Source organism: Plectropomus leopardus, chromosome 18 (genome assembly GCF_008729295.1).
Source record: "Plectropomus leopardus isolate mb chromosome 18, YSFRI_Pleo_2.0, whole genome shotgun sequence".
NCBI classification, from domain to species: Eukaryota; Metazoa; Chordata; class Actinopteri; order Perciformes; family Serranidae; genus Plectropomus; species Plectropomus leopardus.
Window position 1 is genome coordinate 13,728,677 of NC_056480.1, and position 23,940 is coordinate 13,752,616.

Genomic DNA, 23,940 nt, shown 5'->3' on the forward strand with positions numbered 1-23,940 from the left:
ACTGAAAGGTAGAGCGTTTGGAGAAGAGGAAAAATAGAACAGAAACAGAAAAAGAAAAAGCAATATGATGATTTAAGTGTGAGAGATAGAGAGAAAGACAAGGATGACTCACAGCTGTGAGGTAATGGATTAGGCTATGAGGGAATCTTCTTTTGCCACCATGCTGGAGATCCATCATCCCAAAAAGCAGGTCAGAGGAACACAAGGAACGCCACACGGCACATTTGCTGCACCGTTACTCATGCACAGCTCTCGCCCTTCTCGACGGCCATGCATTTTTTAGTCAGTGAGCTCATCCCCCAAAAAGCACTCCGAACTCAAACTGCTCTCTCTTCCCCTCTGACATAGCACTTAGTTATTGGGTTTTGACCACATAAAATGCCACCCAAAACACTTCATAGCCTTTACCTATTTTGTTTGACTTCTCCAAAAGGTTGCTCGTGTTGTTATTCTTTCACTGTTTATGCCTGGTACCAGTCTGGCACACTAATTCTGTCACTTTATGAAAGTGTGTAATTAAGCGCCTCGGTTGGCCTCTTGTAAATGTCATCTGCTCAGCCCTCCGGATCGTAGACTTTAATGTAATTAATTCCAGCCTGAGATAACCCTCATCAGCCAACTTGCTTTAAGTCAGGGTGATAGTTCACCTTTTGAAGCTGGGCCCCTTTTCAGCAAGGGTTGTTAGGATAAATCCAGTTCCAAGTAACAGTAAGGTAAGCCATGACTTGTTTTGACTAGTTTGACCATGATAATTATTAGTGGAAAAACACTGCTCTGGCCCGTGTTTGATGTTTTGCTAGTGGCATTGAAAAAAAACAATGAAATCAAAGAAAGAAAGTCCAAAGAGGGGACAGAAAATATATGCCCTGGGAAGGCAAGACAAGTTTATTGTGTGTGTTTTGTTTAGTTTGTAGTTTATAGTTTTTTTTTTTTCTTTTCAGTCATATATTGGAAATCAGCAGTCCAAAGGCTTCTTATTTTTAGCCAGCAGCCATTGATTTTGCCAAATGCCACTGGTGGATTTTATCAGCTGTCGCCAAACTACAAAATGAAATGTACTGTAGAGTCTAGACCATTTTTGTCTGAAATTTACTTCTCCTTTCTGTTTTCACACTTCCATACTCATTTTTTTTTTATTTTCCTCCATCTGTCTTGCCCTCTCTAACAGTGATTTTGATCCTTCTCTCTCAACCTCTATCTCTCATCAGGATTAGCCTCCTTTGCTCGTTAGTGTGCTAGCTCTTTCTCTCCCTCACTCCCACGTTTGTCTCTCCGTACAATCCCTGTTTTGTGTGGATTAGTGCCCGTATTGTCCTCAGATTAGGGTGTCATTGTTTCTGAGCTGGGATGAGGTAAGAACGTGCTTCTGAATATGATTGCGCGTGTGTACAGTATGTTTAAATGTGTATCCACATTTGGGACTGAGGTGATGAATCTCCTTATACATTAAGCTTTTTTTGGCAAAAGTAGTAAGCTTTGTAGTGTCTGACAGAAAGCTTTGTGACTTATGTGCTCTCCTCTTGTTTATCTAATTGGCATTTGTCTTCCTCACTGCCAAGTGTCGATGCAACAGTATGTGCAAGGTGTAAGCAAAAGGGTTGAAAAGCTTGGAATTTGAAGCGAATTAGAGTCCACTTAGTTTGGATAATTGAAGGTCAGACTGACACGGAAGGAAGCCTGTGAGGGTGTGAGGAACAAGAGATCTGCTGGCATTGTCATGTTTTCATGTCATTTCCAGTCACTCATCACAGATGCGGAGAGAGAGAGAAAGGGAGAGAGCGTAAACAACTATTAAAGGAGGTATCTGTATTGATCGAGTAGTGGGGGATCTGCTTTAGTTCGCTGTGACAGACACTCAGCAGGTGGGAGAGAGGAGGTCTGCGGATATGCTGTGACTATCGAGATTCACAAGAAATTCTTGGCAATACCATATCAGACTCCTCATCTATTGTTTGTGACAGTGTGGTATTTACTGGTTTATTTACTCCCCCTCTCTTGCAGGTAAATTGGCGTGACAGTTTATTGATCCAGAAAATGCTCAGCTGTTGGAGTTTAAAAGTTATTCGGAAAGACAGTATATAATCATCCTATTGTGTCGTATTGGCGCAGTCTTTTGGTTCTCCTCAATTGCCTCTTTCAATTAGTTTGATTGGAATTAAACTTTTAACAGTGTAAAGTGTATTTACTGAAGACTTGTGTATGGGCAACTTTGATAAACCCACATTCATTATGAAGCAGTTGTGTAATCTAATATATCATCAAGATTGCTTTGCATGCATGTAACCACCGATGATGAAATACCCAGCGACGGTTATGAACAGTAACCAGTGCATTCTTTTTCATCGCTTTAATTGATATCAACCAAGCGGCTCCCTCTTGGCTGCTGTGTTTAATCATTTCTGTGTTTACTAGGCTGCTCTAATGCACAGCCATTCATCAGGCCGGACCTATCGATCAGCCTTTGTGAATTCCCTCCACTCATCCCTTTCAGACCTTATTGACTGTTGAGTTTTCACTTGTTAGCCACCTAAATGTTAAAGGTCAAATTTAAGGTCTTGTACATTTGTTCTGGGAAGTGTAGTCAAAGATTTGTTGACTTAGTCCTTGTAAAGATTTTTTTTAATGATTATTTAAATCTGTCAGTGTGCAAATGTAATTGAATTACTCTGGCTGTTCATGTAAACATAAGTTTGAAGTCATGGTTACTTATTAGGTATAGGATTGTTGATTGTTCTGTATCGGACAGTGAATAATTCAGTCCATACTGTTAGAAATTGCAGTGCTGAATCTTAACCAATAGCACCAACAGACAGGTAAGACAGGAATCAAAATGTGGCAAAACACACACAAGCACTGCACAATATCATTCCCTCAACACAATCACATAGGTCAGCTGTGTTTGTTCAACTTCTTCTTCACTTATAGAGAATCAATGTTTGCTGTGTTCAGTTAGATTTCCACTGTTTTGTCGCTGACAGCGGGGGAAACAGCTCAGGCCATTTAAGGTTGATTTACTGGAGGGAAGAGAGACAACCAGGAGGTGTCATGGAGAAATAAACCTTCATCCACAGACTGCTTGGAAGAAGACAAATATCTTCACGAATCACACAGAAACTGTGCTTTTAGCTGATTTGTGTTTGTCCTTGTGTTGTTGTTTGTCCCTCTTCTTTGTGTGTCTCGCTGTCGGCCTCTGTGTGCGCTTGACAAGCTCTTGCTCAAGCTCCCGGTGCAAACGCGCCGTCGCTGAAGCGTATAGTGAAGGCACACCTGTTTGTTTTGTGTTTGTCTCTCACCCATCATTTGGCATTGCTACGTGCTCTATTTGAGGCCTTAATTCACAGTTGCCATTCAGTGTAATGAGGCAAAGACTGGGAACAAGCTGAGGTGTTCTGTCAAAGGGAGGAGCCGGTGGGTATTTTTGGGCCAGCCATCTTTGTATGAGTGGGTGGGAAGTAAAATTGGCATCTTTTGTGCGAGTCAAGAGTGGATTTCTGCTTCGTTTCCTTTATGCTCTGTATGCACGGTTGTGTAGCTCCTGAACAATGTTTTTTGAGTGACAATGAGATGATCACATGGTTTATTTATGGGTTTTACTTGGATCACCTCCAAATGCCACTTGATTTAGCTGCAGGATTGCGCATAAAGCTTTCTATACAGAATGGTATGTGTATGGATTTTCTGCAATGTAGTTTTTCATTGGATATTGGAGGGTCTGAATAATGTATGTGATCATAGTCTTTCCTTGAGGATGAAATCTATTGGTGTCCGTTATAAAATCACTGTCTTTCTCTGTGATCCTCAAGTTAAAAGGAAACATAAAGGATGAAGCAAACATTGGCTCTCGGTTGGTGTGTCCCCAGGGAACTATACCCCTACACTAGGTCTGGAATCAAAAGAAAAGACTATCTTGGGGATTACAGGGTGGGATTTGAGGAAAGCAAGGAAGCAGTAATATCAAGAAACTTCTCCTTTAACATCAAGTCATTCTTTTGGGGCTCGAGGGGGTAAAGGAAGAAAAGAAACTACAGAATGAGTGTTTGGATGAGATGATTATACAGTATGCATCTTATAGAAAACGCCTTAAGTAAATTATTACATGAAATAATGTGACAAATCTAAATCTTGGGGGGAAAAGACGATGAGAGGTGAAATGGAGGAGAGCGGGGCGTGTTCCAATGGATTATCATATTGTGATGTCACAATATAGAGTCAGAAATGAAGAAATCTATAATGCGACAGAGCACCAGCCACGTACTAGAACATGGCTATTTAATGGATTTTATGATTGCATGATTCATCCATCTAACTACAGTTCAATAATAGGCCAAATGTAGCTAATTATAATATTAGAAAAGATCTAAATGTTGTCCACTTAATAATGATTGCAGGGTCGATGAGAGTGGCTGCTTTAGACATGCAACAGAAGACCCAAATGAAAGCAGTCGAACCATTTGTAATAGAGGTAGAACAGTCCATTGAAATTTGGATTCCTCTCAGAAACGACGGTAGTATAAACAAATTGTTTTTCAGGGATTTTTCACAGCTCCCAATTCTTTGCTAATTCAGTTTATGTCTCTTGTTATGTGGTAGTAAAGGCAACTGAAGCCCCTACTCTATTAAAAATAAACTGTAATGCATTGCCAGCTGTCATACAGGCAGATCAGGCACTTGGTCTAAAAAAATTGCGAGCACAAGAAATAAGGATGACAGGATGATTTAACTGGTGAAGCGGAGCGTGCAGAATAAAGGCAGTGCTGTGAGTTAGAGTTGAGCCAAAAACAGAACTGCATGGAGCAGAGACGCTTCACTCTCACACAAGCTACTCGCTCCATAGGAATGAAATACTTCCTTTGACCATTTGTTCATGAAGGACTTTGTGGGATTGTGAGGCATTGCATTCCTTAGATGATCTGTATGACTCATACATTTATATTGATAATATATCAGCACCTTATTTATGTGGTGACAATGTGCCAGTTGTTACACGATCTTTGGAGAAGAGCATTCAGCCAGTCAGGGCCAATGATAGCAAGTAGACTATATAACATTTTAACATATAATATTTTATAGAATTCAGTTAAAGTCCAACTGAAACCGCAGTTAGTCATCGCAGTCTTTTGGGAAATATCAGAAATGCTCCTTTTAGTCTTGGCAGACTGGAGGGGTGTGTTGGTTAGGACTGTTGGAATGACCTTTGGATGACAAGTATAATTTGAATAATAAAATAATTAATATTGATGGAACGCTGAAATTACTATTCAAAATTATTTTTTTTTTTTGTCTGTCGCTAATGTTTGCAAATCTTGCCCTTTTTGTCATCTTCTGCCCAGAGTACAATCTGATGCTCCTAAAGAATAATAATAGAATATAAGATGATTAGACTAATGATTTGTCATACTGATTACTTGAAGCTATCAAATGTCAAAAAGAAAAGTGTGCATGTTTGGAAGTTGTTCGTATTTTCACAGTTTTAACCCAACAATTCTTTGGTCATAGAAGCCTGACCAGGAAAATAGATTCTGGGCCTCACCGGCTTTGTTGTGCTCCTCAGACAGAGCACTGACCTGCATTCCCCTTAAGTTAGAATTTATTTGTGGTTATTGGCCCCATGGGTGGTGGAGGTGTAGGGGTCTGCAAATTACAGTATGTTGAGCATCGGATGTCAGTGCCATTTCTCAGCAAAACAGCACATAAGTTAGAAGTAAAGTAATGACTGCATTCTTGGAATCAGTCAACTCAGTCTTGCACTTTTAGCTGCATTTTTGGCTTCACAAATCTGTCAAGTAGATCTGCCAATCTTTGGCTGACTTTGGTTTTGGCATTTAGCTTTATCTGTCTAATTAGGAATTATAGGAAACCAACATTGTCTTTTACTTAATTTTGATAATTGTGTCTGAAAAGGTTTTCCGTTTTGTGTCTGTACTCTTTGTGTACACACAATGTAATGAAAACACAGAACATTTAGACATCAATAGCTGTACAATGTGATTATAGACTGTAAGTAGTGGGCCTGTGTTGCGTTCTTCAGTTGCCAGGTAAATGGTAGAATAACTGCATTTATGCAGAATCAAGCTATATTGTGAGTACAGATGAGATTCATTGTATGCAGCACAAAATACATGATTTATCAATTGGTAAGTCTGTACAAAATCATGTGTTTTAAATGGAATCCTTACAAATGAACTTTTTGTAATCTTTGGATTGGTTTATTGTTTTTTTTATTCAAAGAATGCCAGTTATAAGGCTTGAACAAGTTTAGTACCTTGATATATTAAAATTAATAATTTCTAATACTTAATTGTAGAAGCCTATTTTAACCCATCATGAATGGATATGCATTTGATGTCAGTGTCAGTGCTTCTGGTTCAAAGACACTCATAAGTTTTGTGTGTGGTGAACCTGGAATTTTCTTATCTTTTACCACAGCAGGTGATTAGAAAGAGAGAGGCAGACAGAGAGAGAGACAGAAAGAGAAAGAAAGTGATACATTTAGGGGCAAAGCCAAGGTTAAATAAAGGTATCGATTAATCTTTCCAATGCACCTTTGCTTCATCAAGCCACTGCTGCTCTATTATCTGTGCAAGTCAGATAACTAAACTGATGGAAAACAAAAGTGAATTGAAGGAGACATGGTTAATGGGATGTCAGTCTGTATTGGCGTTTGACCTGTTGACCTGACAAGGTGAAGGATACTTCTAAATAAATGTTGGGCCAATACTTATTCTTCTTAGATGTATGTGATTAAGCCTGTAGCTCCTTATCCTCCTCATGTGATGTATGAAAAGAGGGTACAAACATGCCAACAAAGATTGAAAGACAAACTGGATAGTAATGAGTACATTGTAAAGATGATTGCGTGTGTTGGAGGGTTTTTTGTAGATTTACTGCATTCTAGGAAAAGAGGTGCGTTTGTTTTCCTCACATTCCCCGCAAACCTGCACGTTTACGCTTCGACACTTCCACAAAGTCCTCTCTGGTGGGCCTTTACTGTTTCCAAGGCAACCTGCAGAGCAGGGAAGAGAGGATTGGCTGAGGGGTGTGCAAAGCAAAACAAAATGCAGGGAAACAAGATAGCAGGGTAGGCGGCCTCTAGTTTTTGCCCTAACAGCAGGACCTAAGGACGGTTGGTCTGACTGTCCTTACATCATGCTTTGGTGTAGAACAAGATATGCTGACAGCTTCTGATTGGATTGCCATGAATCTTGTTATGGAAAAGCTTTTTTTCCCCAGAGGATGAATGCTTATGTTTTTGATGACCCTGACCTTTCCATTACCATCACTCTCAAGCAAAAACTTATACTAAGCACAACTATGGTATTGTTAGGATAGGATTTAACAGTTGCATTTTTATTTTGGCAAATGCCATTAGCATCGGAGACGGGAGGCTGCTTTGAGGACATAGGTGAAGCAGTTGCTTTGCTATTACCTTTTAACATATATTGCACTTAGCTGCATTTTCTTTGAATTTGAAGTAAACCCATACTTTAAATGTTGTGCCCTGTCAGCCATGATTGGAGAGCACAGAATGTGCAGTAATTCAGTGTCAAACGTTATGGTCTGACACCGGCAGCTTTGTCATCATAAGGGGCTGGTTAGTAATTAGAAAATGACAGCTATGTTATAAAGAATGAACATTACATAAATACCATCAGCAGCACCAGGTGTCCAGGAGCTTATCAGTAACCACTCAGGAACCAGTACCTGTTCTTGATACTCATCCTTACCAGTAATTGTGTAATACAGTATATTGTGACATCATGAAACTGTGCCATTTTCTGAAACCGTAATCATACCATGAAATCTCATATCATGGCAACCCTACTCACTGCATAGCATTAGGGCTGGGGCGACGCGTCGACGTAATGTTACTGCCCTCGTGTATCAAGTTAGAGCGTACACTGCTCGCCTGAGCAGCGCTTGTCAGGCACATCTGAGCTCTGTGTCAGCTGCAGCATCTAGAGAAACGACCACTTTATATACTTTACCTCAACTTCATTGCTTCGCTTTCAAAACACAAGCTATCTGACTGTGTCTCTGTGGACAGAATGCCATCAGTTGCTGATTCAATGCATTTTATTTTGAAACATTACAGGATGGGGTTGTCAGCTGTGCAGGAGCTTGTATAACTTCATAAATGAGTGGAATATGTGCTTATAAATATGAAAATACAGCACTCATATCAGCAGGCAGCGGTATGCCTTATGTTAGAGAAAAGTTATAGTGTTATTCACATTACACTGATTTTACTGTAAGATGTTTTGTTGGACTGCTAGAATTGAGATTTGTTACAGTAACAAAGAGTAACTGTTTTGTAAGTGACTTGAATTTTACATTGTTTTATTTTGCTGTTGGATTGCTAAATGTAGATTGCACTACATTCCTTTTACTTGAGTGGAACGAGCTCTTGCATTAAATTTATTTTGGAGACTTTATAACAGACTGTAAAACACAGATTAGCAGTTAAAACTGGGCTATTTTTTGTTGAGGAATAATGCCCTGCAGTGTATGACAAGTTTTAAGATGTTATTTGCGGTAAATTTGTTGTTATAATAATCGAGTAATAAAAGAATAATAGTAAGATCAATAAAATAAATTATATATATATATATATTAATCTAAAAAATAATCAATAGATTAATTAATAAAAAAATAATCGTTAGGTGCAGCCCAACATAGGACTGACATTTACTGTAAAGCTGAAAGCACACTGTTGACATGGCACATCATATGATGCCTCCAGCACCAATAGGAGGCAAAGATTGACCTCAACAAGTTGTCACTATTCATCCATTCTTTGACACAAATGAGAGACAGCAACCGAGTTATCTCTAAACATAGCTGGAAGGTACAAGCAGGGAAAAACAGTTTTGACAGAGGTGGTTAGGCTGGAAAAAGGACAGTAGCGTGAAATGCATGGGGCAATAGGTCCGCAAGTGCCGATGCATTACTTAGCCACTGCCAGTGTGGAGCTGTACATAAAGAATTGTAGAGACGGCTGTTTTGATCTGTGCCGTTCGGCAGCCATGTGTTTTGGCCTTAATTGGCACATAGCTACACTTAATTTCTGCACTGTAATTGGAGAAGTCTATAAACCAACAACACTTTAGCACATTTAAATAAACTCTCCGAAATTATGCAAATTTTAATTGCCTTGCTACAATGTTTGTCTGAAATTTTTCTGTATCTGAGATAGTGTTTGATAGACTCTTCTGTATTATCTATTTGTTATTGTATTGTAGGTAACTTTTTGCAAGACAGAGCCTGCTGCATCAGACATCATCATTACGATGAACTGTGATAGTGTACCGTAGTATCACTAGCAATCAGCAGACCCAGGAGTAAACTGACAGCTATCAAGTGAACCAATGCAATTTGGTTGCAAAATGTAATCTCCCTGATTTTGGATACATGTATCTCTGTGTACCTGTGTACTCAGGCTTGCAGGTGTGACCATAGGATTTTTGTGATTTTTAGTCTGAAAGAGTAATGCAGTTGAGCGATAAGCCTTAAAATCCAGGGGGATTTAGATGCTTCAAGCCAGACAGAGTCAAGGCTGTACACAGATGTGCTGATCTCTCTTCCCAGCTCCCCCAGCCCTGTCATCTGTCTTCTGGCTTTCCTTCTCATGCTCTGCGATCCCTCTTAGTTTAGTCTCATATATAGTGAATGGCTACTGAATGGCACATTATTTCGTTTTGCAGACATTGTCGGTAGCCATCAATTCTGTATGAGCTCTCTTTCACACCTCAGCGCCTCCCACACAGCAACTGGCCCTTTTACTGCACCTGCTGTTGTGTGCGTGGGAAATGAGGATATCTGGAGTTCAAACCAGTCTGTATTTGTATGCATTCTTGTGTGTGTATGTGCGATTGTGTGTGTACAGAGGTTCAAACCCTCATTCTCACTCCAGATTTTCTCTTGTTGTCAAGTTAGAGAAGCTTTATTTGCAGCTAAGCTCAAAATCAGACAGGGATTTTCAAAGCTGGATCTCTGACCCCAAACCATTCAGGCTGCGACACGCGGTGCAACATTAACCATTAGCCGCACACACAGTTACACATACACTTTTACACACTTACAAACACACCCAAATGTGATTACTCTCAGCATCTCTGATAAGGTTTTTCCTCTTCCTATCTAAATGTAAGTTGGCTGGGCTAAGTGTGTGTTTCCACTACTTTAAAATCCAAATATTATTGCTGCCGAGAACACAGTTATTAGCTTACAACTGATAAAATGATGATAAGACCAATTTAGTGCATGGCTTTCTTGGGATGATAGAATTCGGTGAACCTGCTTTTATAGTCTTAAAAACAATATGATACATCTCTTATCCTTTCTTGTCTATCTAATTAGAGTTGTTCCCTGAACTTTCTGCCAGATCTCCTGAAAATAGTGGACTTTTATATCATGTAGAGATTAAATAGGGACAGACGCTCTGTGATAACAGTGAGGCACAAGAAGACTAGAATTGCCTGTGTACACATACATACTGTTTCTTTTTTAACCACACGATGTGGCACACACACAAAAACAAATACAGAGCAAATTACAGAAGCAATATGTTACTGCTACAGTAATACACTTTCTTTTTTACATACAATTTCAGATCAACTGCCTTTCCACTGAGCCCAAAATCAGCAGTCAGTGTTTTTTTTAGCATAGTCATTGAAGTCACAGAAAAGTTTTAAAGTTTTATCCATAGAAATATATGGACCCCTGTATATCGAGATGAATCCCTATCTTTGGAAATACTGAACAGTTTCAGTCAGCTACACCTTAATAATGATGACAAAAAACTCAGCGAGAATTGCTCAGCGAGTTTGTAAATATCATGAGCCTTTTTCCGTCAGAATTTAAAGTTAACCTGAGTTTTTGACTTTGAGTTGAGATATGAAGCCATTTTTCTATTCCTGGGGTCCTATTTTGTTTGTCTCATGCACGAGCATCAGGATGCATGTGCATGTGAACGCAGGTGATAAGATACACATTCCCATCAATGGTGGTCAGACTATTCCAACGATCTACAGGTGGTTGTGCCAAGATATGCAGCAATATGCTTACAAGGGCAGGAATGAAGAAGACTGCTCACTAGCAAACATGGATGTGATGATCAATGCAGGTTTCAAATTAAAAAACCAAAAAAAAATTCCATTGTTTCATGAGGAAGGGAATACATTCATTACATTTGTTAAATCTCAAGGATAGACACTTTTGGTGAGTAACTGAATGTAAACATAGCTTTGTTTGTTCACATTAAAACTCCACAGGGAACATTTAACTGCGAGAAGTCTTACATCAATTGAGTTAAGTTCTTTGTTAGCAGATTATTATTAATTTTATATATTTTTTAAATGCAGTAATACAGGTGAACACTTTCAGCCGTAGGATGCTATCTCTTCCTTGGATCTAAAGAGGAGAGGATTTCTGCATTCCTCAGCCTCTCTAACCAGAAGTGATGGGAGTTGCCAGCTTTTGTCCAGCCCATGTGTAGGGAACAGGAGGCATTGATTGAATTGCTGCTTGACAAAGCAGAAACTGCTTATTGAGCTAATGCACCTGTGTGTTGGGATCGATCTCGCAATGTCACATCCAAATGCATAGCAGGAAGATGTGAGAAAGGGAAGACGCATGGGAAAAATAACGAAGAGAGGGGAAATTGGAAGGAAAGATGGAAAAGAGTGATGTGAGATGATACAAAGGTGGTTGCATAAACCAAACTATAGAGAGAGGTGAAGGCAAACATTACTTCTGAAGTGAACTGAGTTGAATTTTTTTCAGACAAATAAAACTTTATCAACTTGCACCAAAATGTGAGTCACTGTATGTTTGGCATCTTTTTCATGTGTCCGGCTTTCTTATGCTGGAAACTAATTTAGAGTCATGGGTTGCAAAACTAGCTCCTTCCTATTGATGACAGCTCTGTTTCTGCCAACATCCTTGAATGTGTTAAGTCCTTACCATCTGCCTACAGTATGTTGATTTCTCTCTCTCTCTCTCTCTCTCTCTCTCTGATGATGGGGGGAGGAGGACGGCGACAACAGCAAACTTTCATTTGTTCTTTGAAATGCGTGCGTCACTTTGTATCATTCTGTGTCCTCTGTTTTTTTTTTTGTTGCGGGTCTGTGAACACAGTGCAGACAGAGCTCTCCATGAGTTTGTGACTCATGGGCGGAAAGTTAATTCAGCGATCCATTCAGGGCTGATCAGATCAAGTCGATTGATGAGAGGAGCAACTGCTGCGAGTTATTGCAGACTTTTAGATCCAGTAGAATTTTTTAAGTTTTACTTTCAATGCGCCTGACCTTTTGCTGCTCTACTGTACCCAACGTATGCTTTGCACTCCGAGAGTTTGATGTAATGCATAACCGAACGATATATATATGTATTCATACAGCTAATCCTAATGAACTATCCAGCTCCTAAAATAGAAAATGTATTTGTGGCGGCAGATGTTTAAATTGTGGCGGGCTGCTACAAATAAGTGAGTACCGAAACCCTGATATGAGTCAGTCCTGATCACTACCCCCTCCTTAATTGTTCCAAATTTTTAAGCAAAGATGGAACATTGAAGAAAAATATAGTTAGAAAAAAAAGCCTAGTTAACTAACTAACCTAGTTAGTTAGTCATGTTAAATAAAAGAAATCAGAAAATGAACAGATTTCTCCCCTGCTTCATGCGTTATATACTGCCCCTTCACAGTGCATTTCAAAGAATATTTATGTGTAAGTACTTGACCTGCCATGTTAGACTGTCAATCATACATCTTCTGCAGCTGTTTGATACATGGCAGAGAGTGATGTTGGATCAACTGTATTGACACCGGTTTGTCTCCCCAGCTGTCATCTCCATGTGTTTTTTTCTGTGTCTCCGACACTGTCTTTTAGTTCTTGTCTTTGTGCTCTTTTTCCCCACCAAAGCGTATTACTTCTGATTATTCTCATTACTTCAGGGACTCGGCTCCTCCTTCAACTAGTCTTATAACTCGAGAGACACAACAATTTATAATAAATGTGCTCTTAGACACACAGCACGAATCAGATCTTCTTTTACCCTTTTCTTGGCAAATGTATTTATGTATCTACTGACACACTTCCATATATGAAGCTTCTTAGTACAAAGTGCGAAGGAATTCACAATCTCTTTATTTTGCAGAGTAAGCTTTTTTAAGAACCATTTGTGACAAATTGGTTCAACAGTATGCAAGGGTATATTACTATTCCCTCTCTCTAAGAGGAAGAGGATGACAAATTAAGAAATAGGCTTTAAGACACTTAGGAAGAGAGAGCATCCATCTTATCAGGGTCAAAGGTCATCCCACAGGAGATTCAGAGAGCTTCACACCAGGAGTGAGAGGATATGAGGAAAGGTGGGGAGGAATAAAGGAATGTAAGCAGATGATGTGAGGGACGGAGGGACGGAGGGTGTGATGGATGGCATGGCTCCTTGCTCTCAGCGTGAATGTGTGTGCACACATGGTTTGTTCGCACTTGAGTGTGTTCATATACCTCTACTGTTAGCCAGTGTGTGCCGTAGAGGGGGATGCATTGATGGACGAGGAGCATCCTTTGCCGTTTCAGCAGTGGAAGTGCTTAAAGCATCTGGGCCTCCAGGGATGGGCCGTGTCACAGTCTCCCATCCTAGTGACTTATGGACCTGCCATGATAAACACCCAAGGGTTGCTGTTGCGGGTGTGGGTGTGTGTGATAATAGTCCACGTGATGACGGAAGCCAGACCCCCTGGAAGAAACCCACCTCTGTTCTAAAACAGAAAGTTTTCCCATGAAGGATATAAAGCTCATAGAATAATTTCTGAAATAATTCTGATGCACGAAAGCACGTGCAAGAGAGGAAATTAATGGAGAGTAATGAGAAGTCATCTCGCAAATATTTAAAATTGTTTTCTCATTATTTCTCTCAAGCTCCTTGTTATGTGTGTGTGTATTTGTTTTTCTTGCTTCTTCCTCTCTATCTCGCTTTTCATACTCTCTCTCTGTTTAGGATTTAGCCTGCAGCAATAAATGGAATAGATTGAGATAAATGAGCTTAAAGCACACAGTGAAAAAAAAAAGGCTGTTTTTATTCTGTATACCGCTGCTTGTATCCTGATTTTGGCAATACTCAGCTCTCAGCAGGTTCTCTTGCTTTATTATACGCAAAGAGAGACATTACCTTTGCATTAATTGTATTTTGTCTGATACAAAATTCTACCACTATGAAGTCAGTTTTGGAGAACAAAGCTGGGGAAGGAAAACTTCATTTTCAGGTTAATTTTGCACCATGCTGCCTCGATGTATATCAAATAGTAGGGATGTCCCAATCAAGGTTTTTTGCCCCCGATCCAAGTCATTTGATAACGTGTATCTCCTGATACCAAGTCCTGATCTGATATTTGTATTTAACTGGATGATACAGCTGTACAATGAACCCTTCAAGTATTTCAAAGTTATTAAAATCAATCCAGTGTGTGACAGTGCTTGACAGTTTAATAGCTCCACAATACAATACAAGGAAAAATGTCTGCATCCAAGCAGTTCCTTAAGAGTTTTTTTTTTTTTTTTTTTAATTCTTACAAAATAACGAAGTAAACAAACTAAAAATATTCTATATGGCTCTTATCACATTTCCACTTAGTGCAGCATTTGTTTTGTTTTTTTTATTTTTAATAAAATAACCGAGTGAAAAAACCTAAAGTTCCACTTAGTGCAGAAATCTTTTCCCAATCAAAAAACCCTAAAGTAAACAAACTAAAATGTGCCTTCAGAAATTGCTCTCAAATGCACTTAGTGTAGCACTGTAATAAAAGTACAAAAAACTATAAATGAGTAATATAATCACAATTCCACTTCAAAGTAGTGTTATAGCTGAACTTTAACATTCACAGTCACAACAAATAAAAATCAGTCACAGTTCTGCTTATTACAGCATTTTAGTAAAAGTCGTTCGCTAAAAATGTACAAAAAAAATCAATTTCACGTAAAGTGGTGTAACAGCTTTATTTAAACATGAAAATATTTACAATTGTGTATTTACAATACACAATAAATTACAATAAAACCCTAATAGTTGCTGCAAATTGTGCTTTCTGTTAACAGTGTCTGTGTGAAAACAAAGGATAAGGCAGGGCGTGTGCTCAAAAAAACTGATCCTGATCCCTTAAAAAATGCTTTGATCAGGTCCAATACTGATCCATCCAATCCGACTGGAACACCCCCTTCAAATATGGTGTATTGTATTATGTATTTTACTCTTGATGTTTATCGGTGACAGATAAATTCACATTGTGGGAGTAAAGAGAGAAAGGATACTTAGGCAGGTTTAAAAAAAAAAAAACAAGAATTTGCCGCCTCAGTGCTCCAGACGTAGCTCTGTTCTGAGGATTGCTCCAGTAATGGCACTTTTAGACCTAATTTACTGGCCAAACTAATAACCTGAAATGGGGAGTGTGATGAGAAAATCACATACATGCACGCACAGACACACACATGCACATACACACTCACAGTACATCCATGCCCATACATACACATCTCTGACAGTGCGGTGCCCTCAATCAGTTCTAATGCAATAAAATCACTCATCCTGTTCATCTCTCTCTGTCTCTCTCTCTCTCTCTCTCTCTCTCTCTCTCTCTCTCTCTCTCTCTCTCTCTCTCTCTTTTTCTCTCTCTTGTACACACTCTCTCTCTCTCTTACACACACATGCAGCTCCCCTGTTATTCTTCCAACCGTGCATACATCTCCTCTTTATCACACATCTGTTTTCTTCCTTTTTGTTTCCCACCCTAAAAATAGGCTTTTGTCATAGTGGACATTTTGACTTGCTGTTGCAGGAAAAAGCACAGGTGTAACTAATAACAGTAATGATGGCTCCATTCCATTAAGACGTGCCAGTAATCCATGCTGGTAAGCCAGCGTGTACAATATAAGAGCCCTGACACTGGCACAAGTCAAAACATCTGTTCCTGCACTTCCCTCCAGCCCTCTATCCGGGCTGACCCTCCTCCTCCCCTTACATCTCTTGAATGTTGCTCGGACTTAAACTTTAGTGACACAAGAGTTATGTTGATCCAGCCTTACATGGTCACAACCACTGGGGTAAAGCATTTGCCTGCATGCCACCAGGGCCCCCTGTGGCCACGGTGCAGCATTGACGCTTGAGTCTCAGCAGCTCATATGCTAATCAGACAGAGTCCTTGTGAATATGTTAATCTGGAAGTGATGGAGGGGGAGCTGTAATAAGGTGGCCTTGGCTGGTCAAAATAAAGGCTATGGCACAGTGGAGCCTGAAAGTGACAAGTCAGTCTGTCTTTAGAGTATAGGATTAGGCCAGAGGTAGAGTGCCAAAGTACTAACCAGGTACTTAAAAAGATAAACCCGCTCTGAGTCATTAAGGGCAGAAAGTCTGAGCAGGTTTTCTGCCTTAAACAAATGATGTGGTAGCTAGAAATGCAACATGCAGCTGCAGTCTTGTGCCATAAGTGGGGTATTTCAGATCTCACCCTTTAAAGCTGGGCAAATTGGCTTGATTTCTTTTTTAAAAAAAAAAACATATGAAAACATGGAAAGAAAGCAATGAGCAAACTTTACAAGAAATGGCTTAGCAAGGAATCAATAAAAGCTACAAGAATATTTTGTTAAAACTAGCAAAAACAGAGAAAAAGAAAAGTAAAAAACAAAGAAACAGAGCCATGACCTCAAATATGCTAAAAAAAGTTTTCTTCTGTCAAATATATATATATATATATATATAACTATGTGTTATATAATAACACAGTTTTCTGAACATTTTCCCCCTTTTTTGATAATATCTAATAATCTCCTCACAGTTTATTTTCAATTCATTTTCTTGTCACCTTTTATTTCACCTTTTGCTAATATTTTTCACCCAATTTTTCACAGGTTCCAGAGGTTTAAATGCTCGTGAAAGGTGTCTGATGGCAGCACAACAAAACTGATGTTGAACCAGGTTGTCAAAGGTTAAGAGCCTCTTTAGAAAAGTAGGGAAATGTTTTGCTGGACAAAAAAACATTCAGCTGATATGTTTTGCTGTTGGCCAACAATTCTGAGACTAAATTTCTGGATGAAAGCTAGTTTGTGTTTGTATATCTTTAGTTTGGAAAATCCATGAAAAACGATTTGGCAATGGATTGGCTTATCAATTAGGAGATTTTTGACACATTTTTAATTAAAAAATAACTTAAATAAAAAATAAATTAAATAAACGCAAAGTGCAAATTTATTTAAAGGGAGAATTAATCAACTCCCATTATCCCCAAATGTCTCCACACACACAGACACACATTTTAATACTTTATTTACTACTTTTCTAATTCTTGAATAAGTAGCAAAGTATAAACACTGGATGATACAAACTTTTTCTGACAATTGATATTTATACCAATTTGTATTCTGTCAGTCAGTAATGCATTTTCCAAACATGGGGACTGACATTGTGTGTTGGTACGACAGCAACACATTGCCTTCATTTTGGACATCACTGTCATCTCCGAACCCCTACACACTCCGTCTATGAACATAGACTGCCAAATATGAAGGCAAATAGTCAGAAATCCCATCCAAGCTGTGAGATAGTGTCACTTAAGGCTTACGCTGTCTCATAGCTTCACAGCTAAGGTAACCTACACACACACACACACACACACACACACACACACACACACATCTCAAATCAAGCACCTAGAGGTCATGTTTGTTGTCTGATGGTGGACTGGACACAAACTGTTTGTAGTCGATTTATTTACCAGCCAGTTAATTCCACAGCTCAAGCCCTGTGGAATGCGCTGTTGGATAAAATGATTGATTTGTCCTTGTTAGACCTTGCTGTTAGGAAGTTTTAGCTTAGCTGGCTACAGAGGGGAAAAGATGACAACAAACAAACAAAATAACGTTTTTTTTTTTTCTGAAAAAAAAAAAAAAAATGAAAATGAGACATACAAAAAAGAGTGTCGGAAAGAGGACTCCAAGCATCTTAATATTCATTTTGTATCGCTGAAACTCACTTAACCTCATTTATCTATAAACCAAATGAAAAACATTTTCCAAACTGAATATGGGGTTGGGTTTCTTGTTGAGATAAACATTTCTCCTGTGCAACCAAAATAATCTACTTGCCTTTGAAATGTTCTAATCTTTTCACTACATTATGAAGCTGGAGACATCCGATACGGTAGAAAAGCAAGTGTGCATCGAGTGTGATGTTGAGGTGCCAGTAGGCTGTGTTACTGTATAGAAGCCATTCTGTCCTCTCCGTTGTTCAGCCCAGTGCCTGTGGAGAGACTGAGTTCCATCCAAAGTCCAGCACATATCCTGGCCAGCTCCCTCGCTGTGTGGGACTGGGGCTGCGAGCTGGATGACAAGAGTGCACGTGTGTGCATTGCATGTTTTTGGTTTTTTTTTCATACCTCTTAGGATTTATTGTTTGAGATGCAGCAAACAAAACAATTATCCCATTACACAACTTTATATAGTATTTTGGAGCAAATAGTAACATAGACTTTGCCATTCTACTATATGTCATCAAGGTGAACAGAAGCTACAATCGTGTGCCTTTTACTGCAAGACTGAGGCAAGAGGTTCAGGAAAAAGAGACTGGCTGAACTTCCTTTGAACCTGATTTGCATAATAACACACAATTAGACAAGGATCTGTCAATACTGGGCTCACTTATTTGCATGCAAATACATGATTGGAAATGCTGCGATGGTTGGTCAACACAGTATCCATAAGTGACTGAGAGACTGCCATGATTATCTGAAGCACTATAGGGAAATGAAACTGAAGATGTAAATATCCTGCAGTGCCTAAACAGTGTCTAAAAATAGTGTTATTTTACATATCATGGTACTTTTACTGCAGTTACCCACGTCAACAAACTACAAAAGGGCAACTTGCAATAAAGGGTTGAGAGGGGTGTGCATACACAAGGATGTGCAAAGCTAGCGATGCAGACTTTTATTAACCACACATCGGTATCAGACAATTTTTTCTTTGTTGACTGCCATCGGTCTGTCATAAAATAAGATGACATTCATTGATGGCCGTGGTGAATGTTTTTCTGTTGTGTCACATCAGTTTTGTGCAGGCTAAAAAGCAGGGTTCCAGACCATGAATGTCCGGTCGTCCTGAGGAAATAGACATATAAACATGTTTGGGATGAACAGATCTTCCCTGGGATGCCTAAGGACACAGTAAACTCACTATCAACGCATCAGAGGACCTACTCTGTGGTTTTCATCAAATGCTACATAGTGAATAACAAATCTTTGTTGACATTGGCAGAAGGAGAGCAAGTTACGTCGAGCTATTCAGCTAATAAAGGTTAAGCTGAGTTGCAATATGATGGGTTCAAGCTCTTCGGTAAAAATGAGCATTGGGCGAGGATTAAATCAGAACGCTCTTCTGATGTGTTCAAGTGTAATCTCATCAGATGTAATTTCTTAGTTTCCCAGGCACAAAATGGGGAATACAAAAACAAAAATAACCCCCCCACACACACTTGTGTGGGTGGGTGTGTGTGTGTGTGTGTGTGTGTGTGTGTGTGTGTGTGTGTGTGTGTGTGTGTGTCATTGTCACCAGACTCTTCTGTACTTTTCCCTGCTTTTCTGTCTCTTGTCAGTTCTAACTCGATGCAGTGCCACAGACTGTCTCATTAACTGTCCATTTTCTCCCCTCTCTCTCTCTGTAGCTCTGCCCAGCTACACTTGTGGTAATCCTGGACAGTTACTCAACGGCCACCAGCAGGGGTCCACGTTCAACATTGGGGACAAAATCCGCTACAGCTGCAGCCCGGGCTATGTGCTGGAGGGTCACACCACCCTGTCCTGCCTTGCCACCTCAGCTGGTACTGCTGCATGGGATTTTCCTCTACCCTACTGCAGAGGTATGTCAGAGGGAGAGCGGGGAAGTGTTCATCAGAAAAGGCAGAATTTTGAATATATATATATATATATACATAGTATTATCATATCCAATTTAAGTGGCTTTGTGGGGACATATAAGCCTCTCAGGGCTGACATAATCAACTTAAGTTTGGTGAATGTTTGTTAAAATAGCTAATATTATTTAATAGATAAATAACAAAGATAAATTAAGTGCTGCAATAATATTGAGGCCATTTTGCCATCACCTTTTAAACTGGATTAAAATATGCCAAGTCTGGATAATACCAACTGACAACAGAATGGCTGGACCAAGCGTCCCAGTCAACATGCACAAAGGTAATCCCTTCATCATTTAAAAATGTGACTTGCACTACTGAAACGTGACACATGATAATTTACAATGTAAGAAGGGAGTGCTGATTTGCTTTAATGGCTTGTTTGACAAGTGCTCTTAGGTTTGTTAGGTACAAGTACATAAAAATAGGATCCAGGAAGTCTTTAAGTAGTGTAGACAACCATGGAAAAAAACCCAAGGAACTTGTCCATCAGGAGAAATAATCTCATGCATTTATTCTTTGAGCAAAGGCAATCTAACAGACAAACTTAAGAGACTTCATGAATTCTGTTTTTTTGTAAATGAAATTGGTTATTTAGTATATCAAGCATCTGATACACTGAAAAATCACAGTATTGTAAATGACAACACTGATGTTGTTTTTGAAATGAAGAGTAACCAGCCATCTTTAGCTCACCAGTTGATAAAACCCATCCTTTAACTCATACACACAGTTCCACAGGCCTCCACATGATCTCACAAGGGTTTCTGTGGTTGTACTGATATCTTATTTACCATGACAGGACCTCATGTGTTAGCTCCCAGTCAGGTGCTTGTGCCAGTTGTCCTTCCCTCACAGTTAGCAAGCACCCCTGCGGCAGCGACACCTGCTAGTGTGTGTTGTCTGACCCAACATGACACAGTTCTTGAAAATGGTTCACTGTGGGCAAATGTGATGCTATTGTACAGAATTTTGCAGAATTTGTATAAAATTGAATTTTCACATGATTGAAATGCATGCGTATGATGACAGTTTGCATGTCCGCGTATGTCCATTTGTTGCGGCCATGTGGCCAATGGTTTGTGTCAGTGTGCCTGCTGCGCAGAGCGCTGAGACACTGTGCCATCTGCAGTGAGGCCGGGAGTCAGGAAGCCCACATAGGAACACACATGGCTGGGCACCACGCGCCAGCTCATTCCCCACCCACCCAGTCACATGCACATGCCTGTTCTCCATTTAAACACATTGAAATATGTAATTATTATGCGTAGCTATTATGCACATGATTTGGTTTCAATTGTACATTTTATGTAAGAAACTGTGAAGAATTCTTTCATCTGCTTTCCCTCTGTCTTTTCTCTATAATTCACTAACAATTCGCTGTTCAGACATAAAATAGACTCTTTCATTCTCCTCCTCCATGCCCAGCCAGGCTCCTTCCTGGAAGCAAAAAAAAAAAGCCCCAGCACTAAAGGATGTGATTATGCCACCTTTTCAGCAGAAATTACACGCCAACAAGTTTTAGAAACTGGGATTTTCCCCTGCGATTAATTGAGGTCTCCCAGTGCCACATAAAAGTCAAGGTGTACACCTGAGTGCTCCTTGTATTGTTAATGTCACTCCAATTATAGAGCCTGCCCATATGTGTAAAAGCAGAACTGATGCTGTAGTTTGGGAGCAGGGGAGAACATTTTGGCACGGTCACCTTTCTGGACTCAGGAGAGGGCAAACGTGCCAGCGCTGTCTGGCCGTAGATGATAGCCAGCCATTGATGGCACAGATAATGTTTTACATTTCCTCTCTTATTCTCATCAACTTGCTCTCTTAGCTATAATCTCAAAAACTACATCACAGTTGTCATGAGCATACTTATAAGTGATTTAACATCACTCTTTTATTCCGTTTCTGACACTTTTTCCTAACCCCTGAGAATATTTTTCCATAAAAAGGCTCACTACTGACAAGTTCTAAATGTCACACAGCTTATATCTACAGCATCTACATGCACACACATCTATTTATCTACGGTTCATGCACACACTTCATTCCACCTATTTCAAAAGCACCCTGATTTTTAGTGGTTTCACATTTAGTTGTCCCAATAAAATCCTAAAATGTACTTTTCAAGCTTTAGCTGTTTGGTGTATATGAACATGCATTTTGCTGGCATGCATGTTTCTATAGCTTGCATGCGTTGCCTTTATTTCCCCATATCATGGTTACATTAAAACCCAGAAGAATCAAAGCAGCCCGCTCCTTTATGGAAGACCATGACATCCTATGTGACAGCCTGAAAATATGTACTGTTCAGCCATGGGAAGCATCCTGACATCTACAACCTCACATGCACACCTCACATACTGACGTGTTCAACAGTTTTTGGTTTCACACGGTCTATGGTATAGATACTTAGTTTTCTATTGTGGTAGAGCACCTGCATCGACCAGTGGCAGCCACAAAATGGAGAGAGCGACGGAGGGAGTCAAGGTGAAGGAGAGAGTTTGCAGTCAGAGAGTTCCCCTCAAGTGTGAAGAAACTGTCTTGTGTGGAATATCAATGCACTTCGTCATCCTTTTTTCTGTCTACCTTCTACTTCCCGTCACTCCCACTGCAACAATCACCTGTCACCCCTCTCGCCATCTCTCTCTTCCCTCATTGTCCACCCTCCCTCTGCACTTTCCTCTCACCCATCCTCGCTTGTCACCTGTCATCCCCTTCTCCTCGCCCTTCTGTCGTGGTTTCCCTCCTATTCAAGTTCACACCTCACAAGTTTCTGCTCGTCCGTACACTCACTTGCCCTCCCTTAGGGGGGTTGCCGTGGTGACAGGTAGGATGGATGATGGACAGGGCCTGGCGCCTCTGAGCTCCTCCTTCCCTCTTCCAACACACCGCACACACAGCTAGCTGGCTGCCCATTAATGAATCCACCACCCCAGCACAGAGGCGCACCCATAGACACACACATCATTTTAGAAGCAGTAACAGCGCAGAGGTGTTACTCAGACTTCTTTTGATGTGTCCCCTCTGTTCACCCATACATACTGTAGTGATGTATACACACCATATTTTCAAATCTGTATTTCCAAGCAGGAATTGCAGTTCAGATATGCATTTTTAAAAGCTGCTCTGTAATGAATATATCACAAGCTGTGCAGGGAATTGTCCTGGCAACACACTAAATTCATGTTTTGCTATTTAATGGTCTACTTAAAGAAGTCTTAAGGACGAAAGAGCTGCTTTGATTAAGACAAATATGAATTAATCAGAATTTAATCACCCCCCCCCCCACCCCCCGTTGCATTAAGTTGCATCACACACTCTACACCATTCTGTGCTGATGGTAAAAGCCCGAGGCTTTTTTGAAACCCTATGACTGATGTCTCTCTGGCCTATGGCGAAAATTGCAGACAAAGGAACAATATGCTGTAACTCAATGAGACATTTTCATGTTACTAAATTTAAAAGTCTGCATTTTGGCTTATAGCAAAAAGATAATTTAGGGCCAGAAAAAAACGTAAAATGCTAGAAAGCACTGAAGGTTCCTGTCAAACTTCATCCACAAAGTTACAAAGTTAAGCCTGTGTAATTTAGTTTGGAAGACCTCTCTTGCTGAATCATTAGGTCTGTGTCATCAGTTTCATCAGTCTTCAACATATCTGTCATCTTAATGTATTCTCAAAGCTACTAAGCAGCTAGATATTAAATGAGCTTATACGATATCTGTCCAATTATGCTCTTATTATGGACATTTTATACATTAAGTTCAGGGTTGCTCAAAATTTTGATGACTGAGTGCCAATTTGGTGAGCCAGCATTTAATGGGGGCTGCACAGGAAAAGTGCAGTTTGCGAGCTGTCCACTGAAAACGCAAACTTAAGCCAATAGAGCCCAGGTGGAACTCTTCGTTCTTTTTGTTCCTTAGCCGTAGTTTGAGTTGTAGGGTGGTTAATTGATCTGTTGATCCAGTTAGAGCTGATCAG

At 39.8% G+C, this 23,940-nt stretch overlaps 1 protein-coding gene across 1 annotated transcript in view; it reads left to right on the forward strand.

The window, feature by feature from the left end:
- Nucleotides 1-23,940, forward strand: part of csmd2 (CUB and Sushi multiple domains 2) — a 285,801-nt gene that overhangs the window by 65,383 nt on the left and 196,478 nt on the right. Inside the window, exon 4 of the mRNA XM_042506230.1 lies at nucleotides 19,709-19,903. Within this exon, the coding sequence (XP_042362164.1) occupies nucleotides 19,709-19,903 (195 nt within the window). The remainder of the gene's footprint in view (nucleotides 1-19,708; nucleotides 19,904-23,940) is intronic.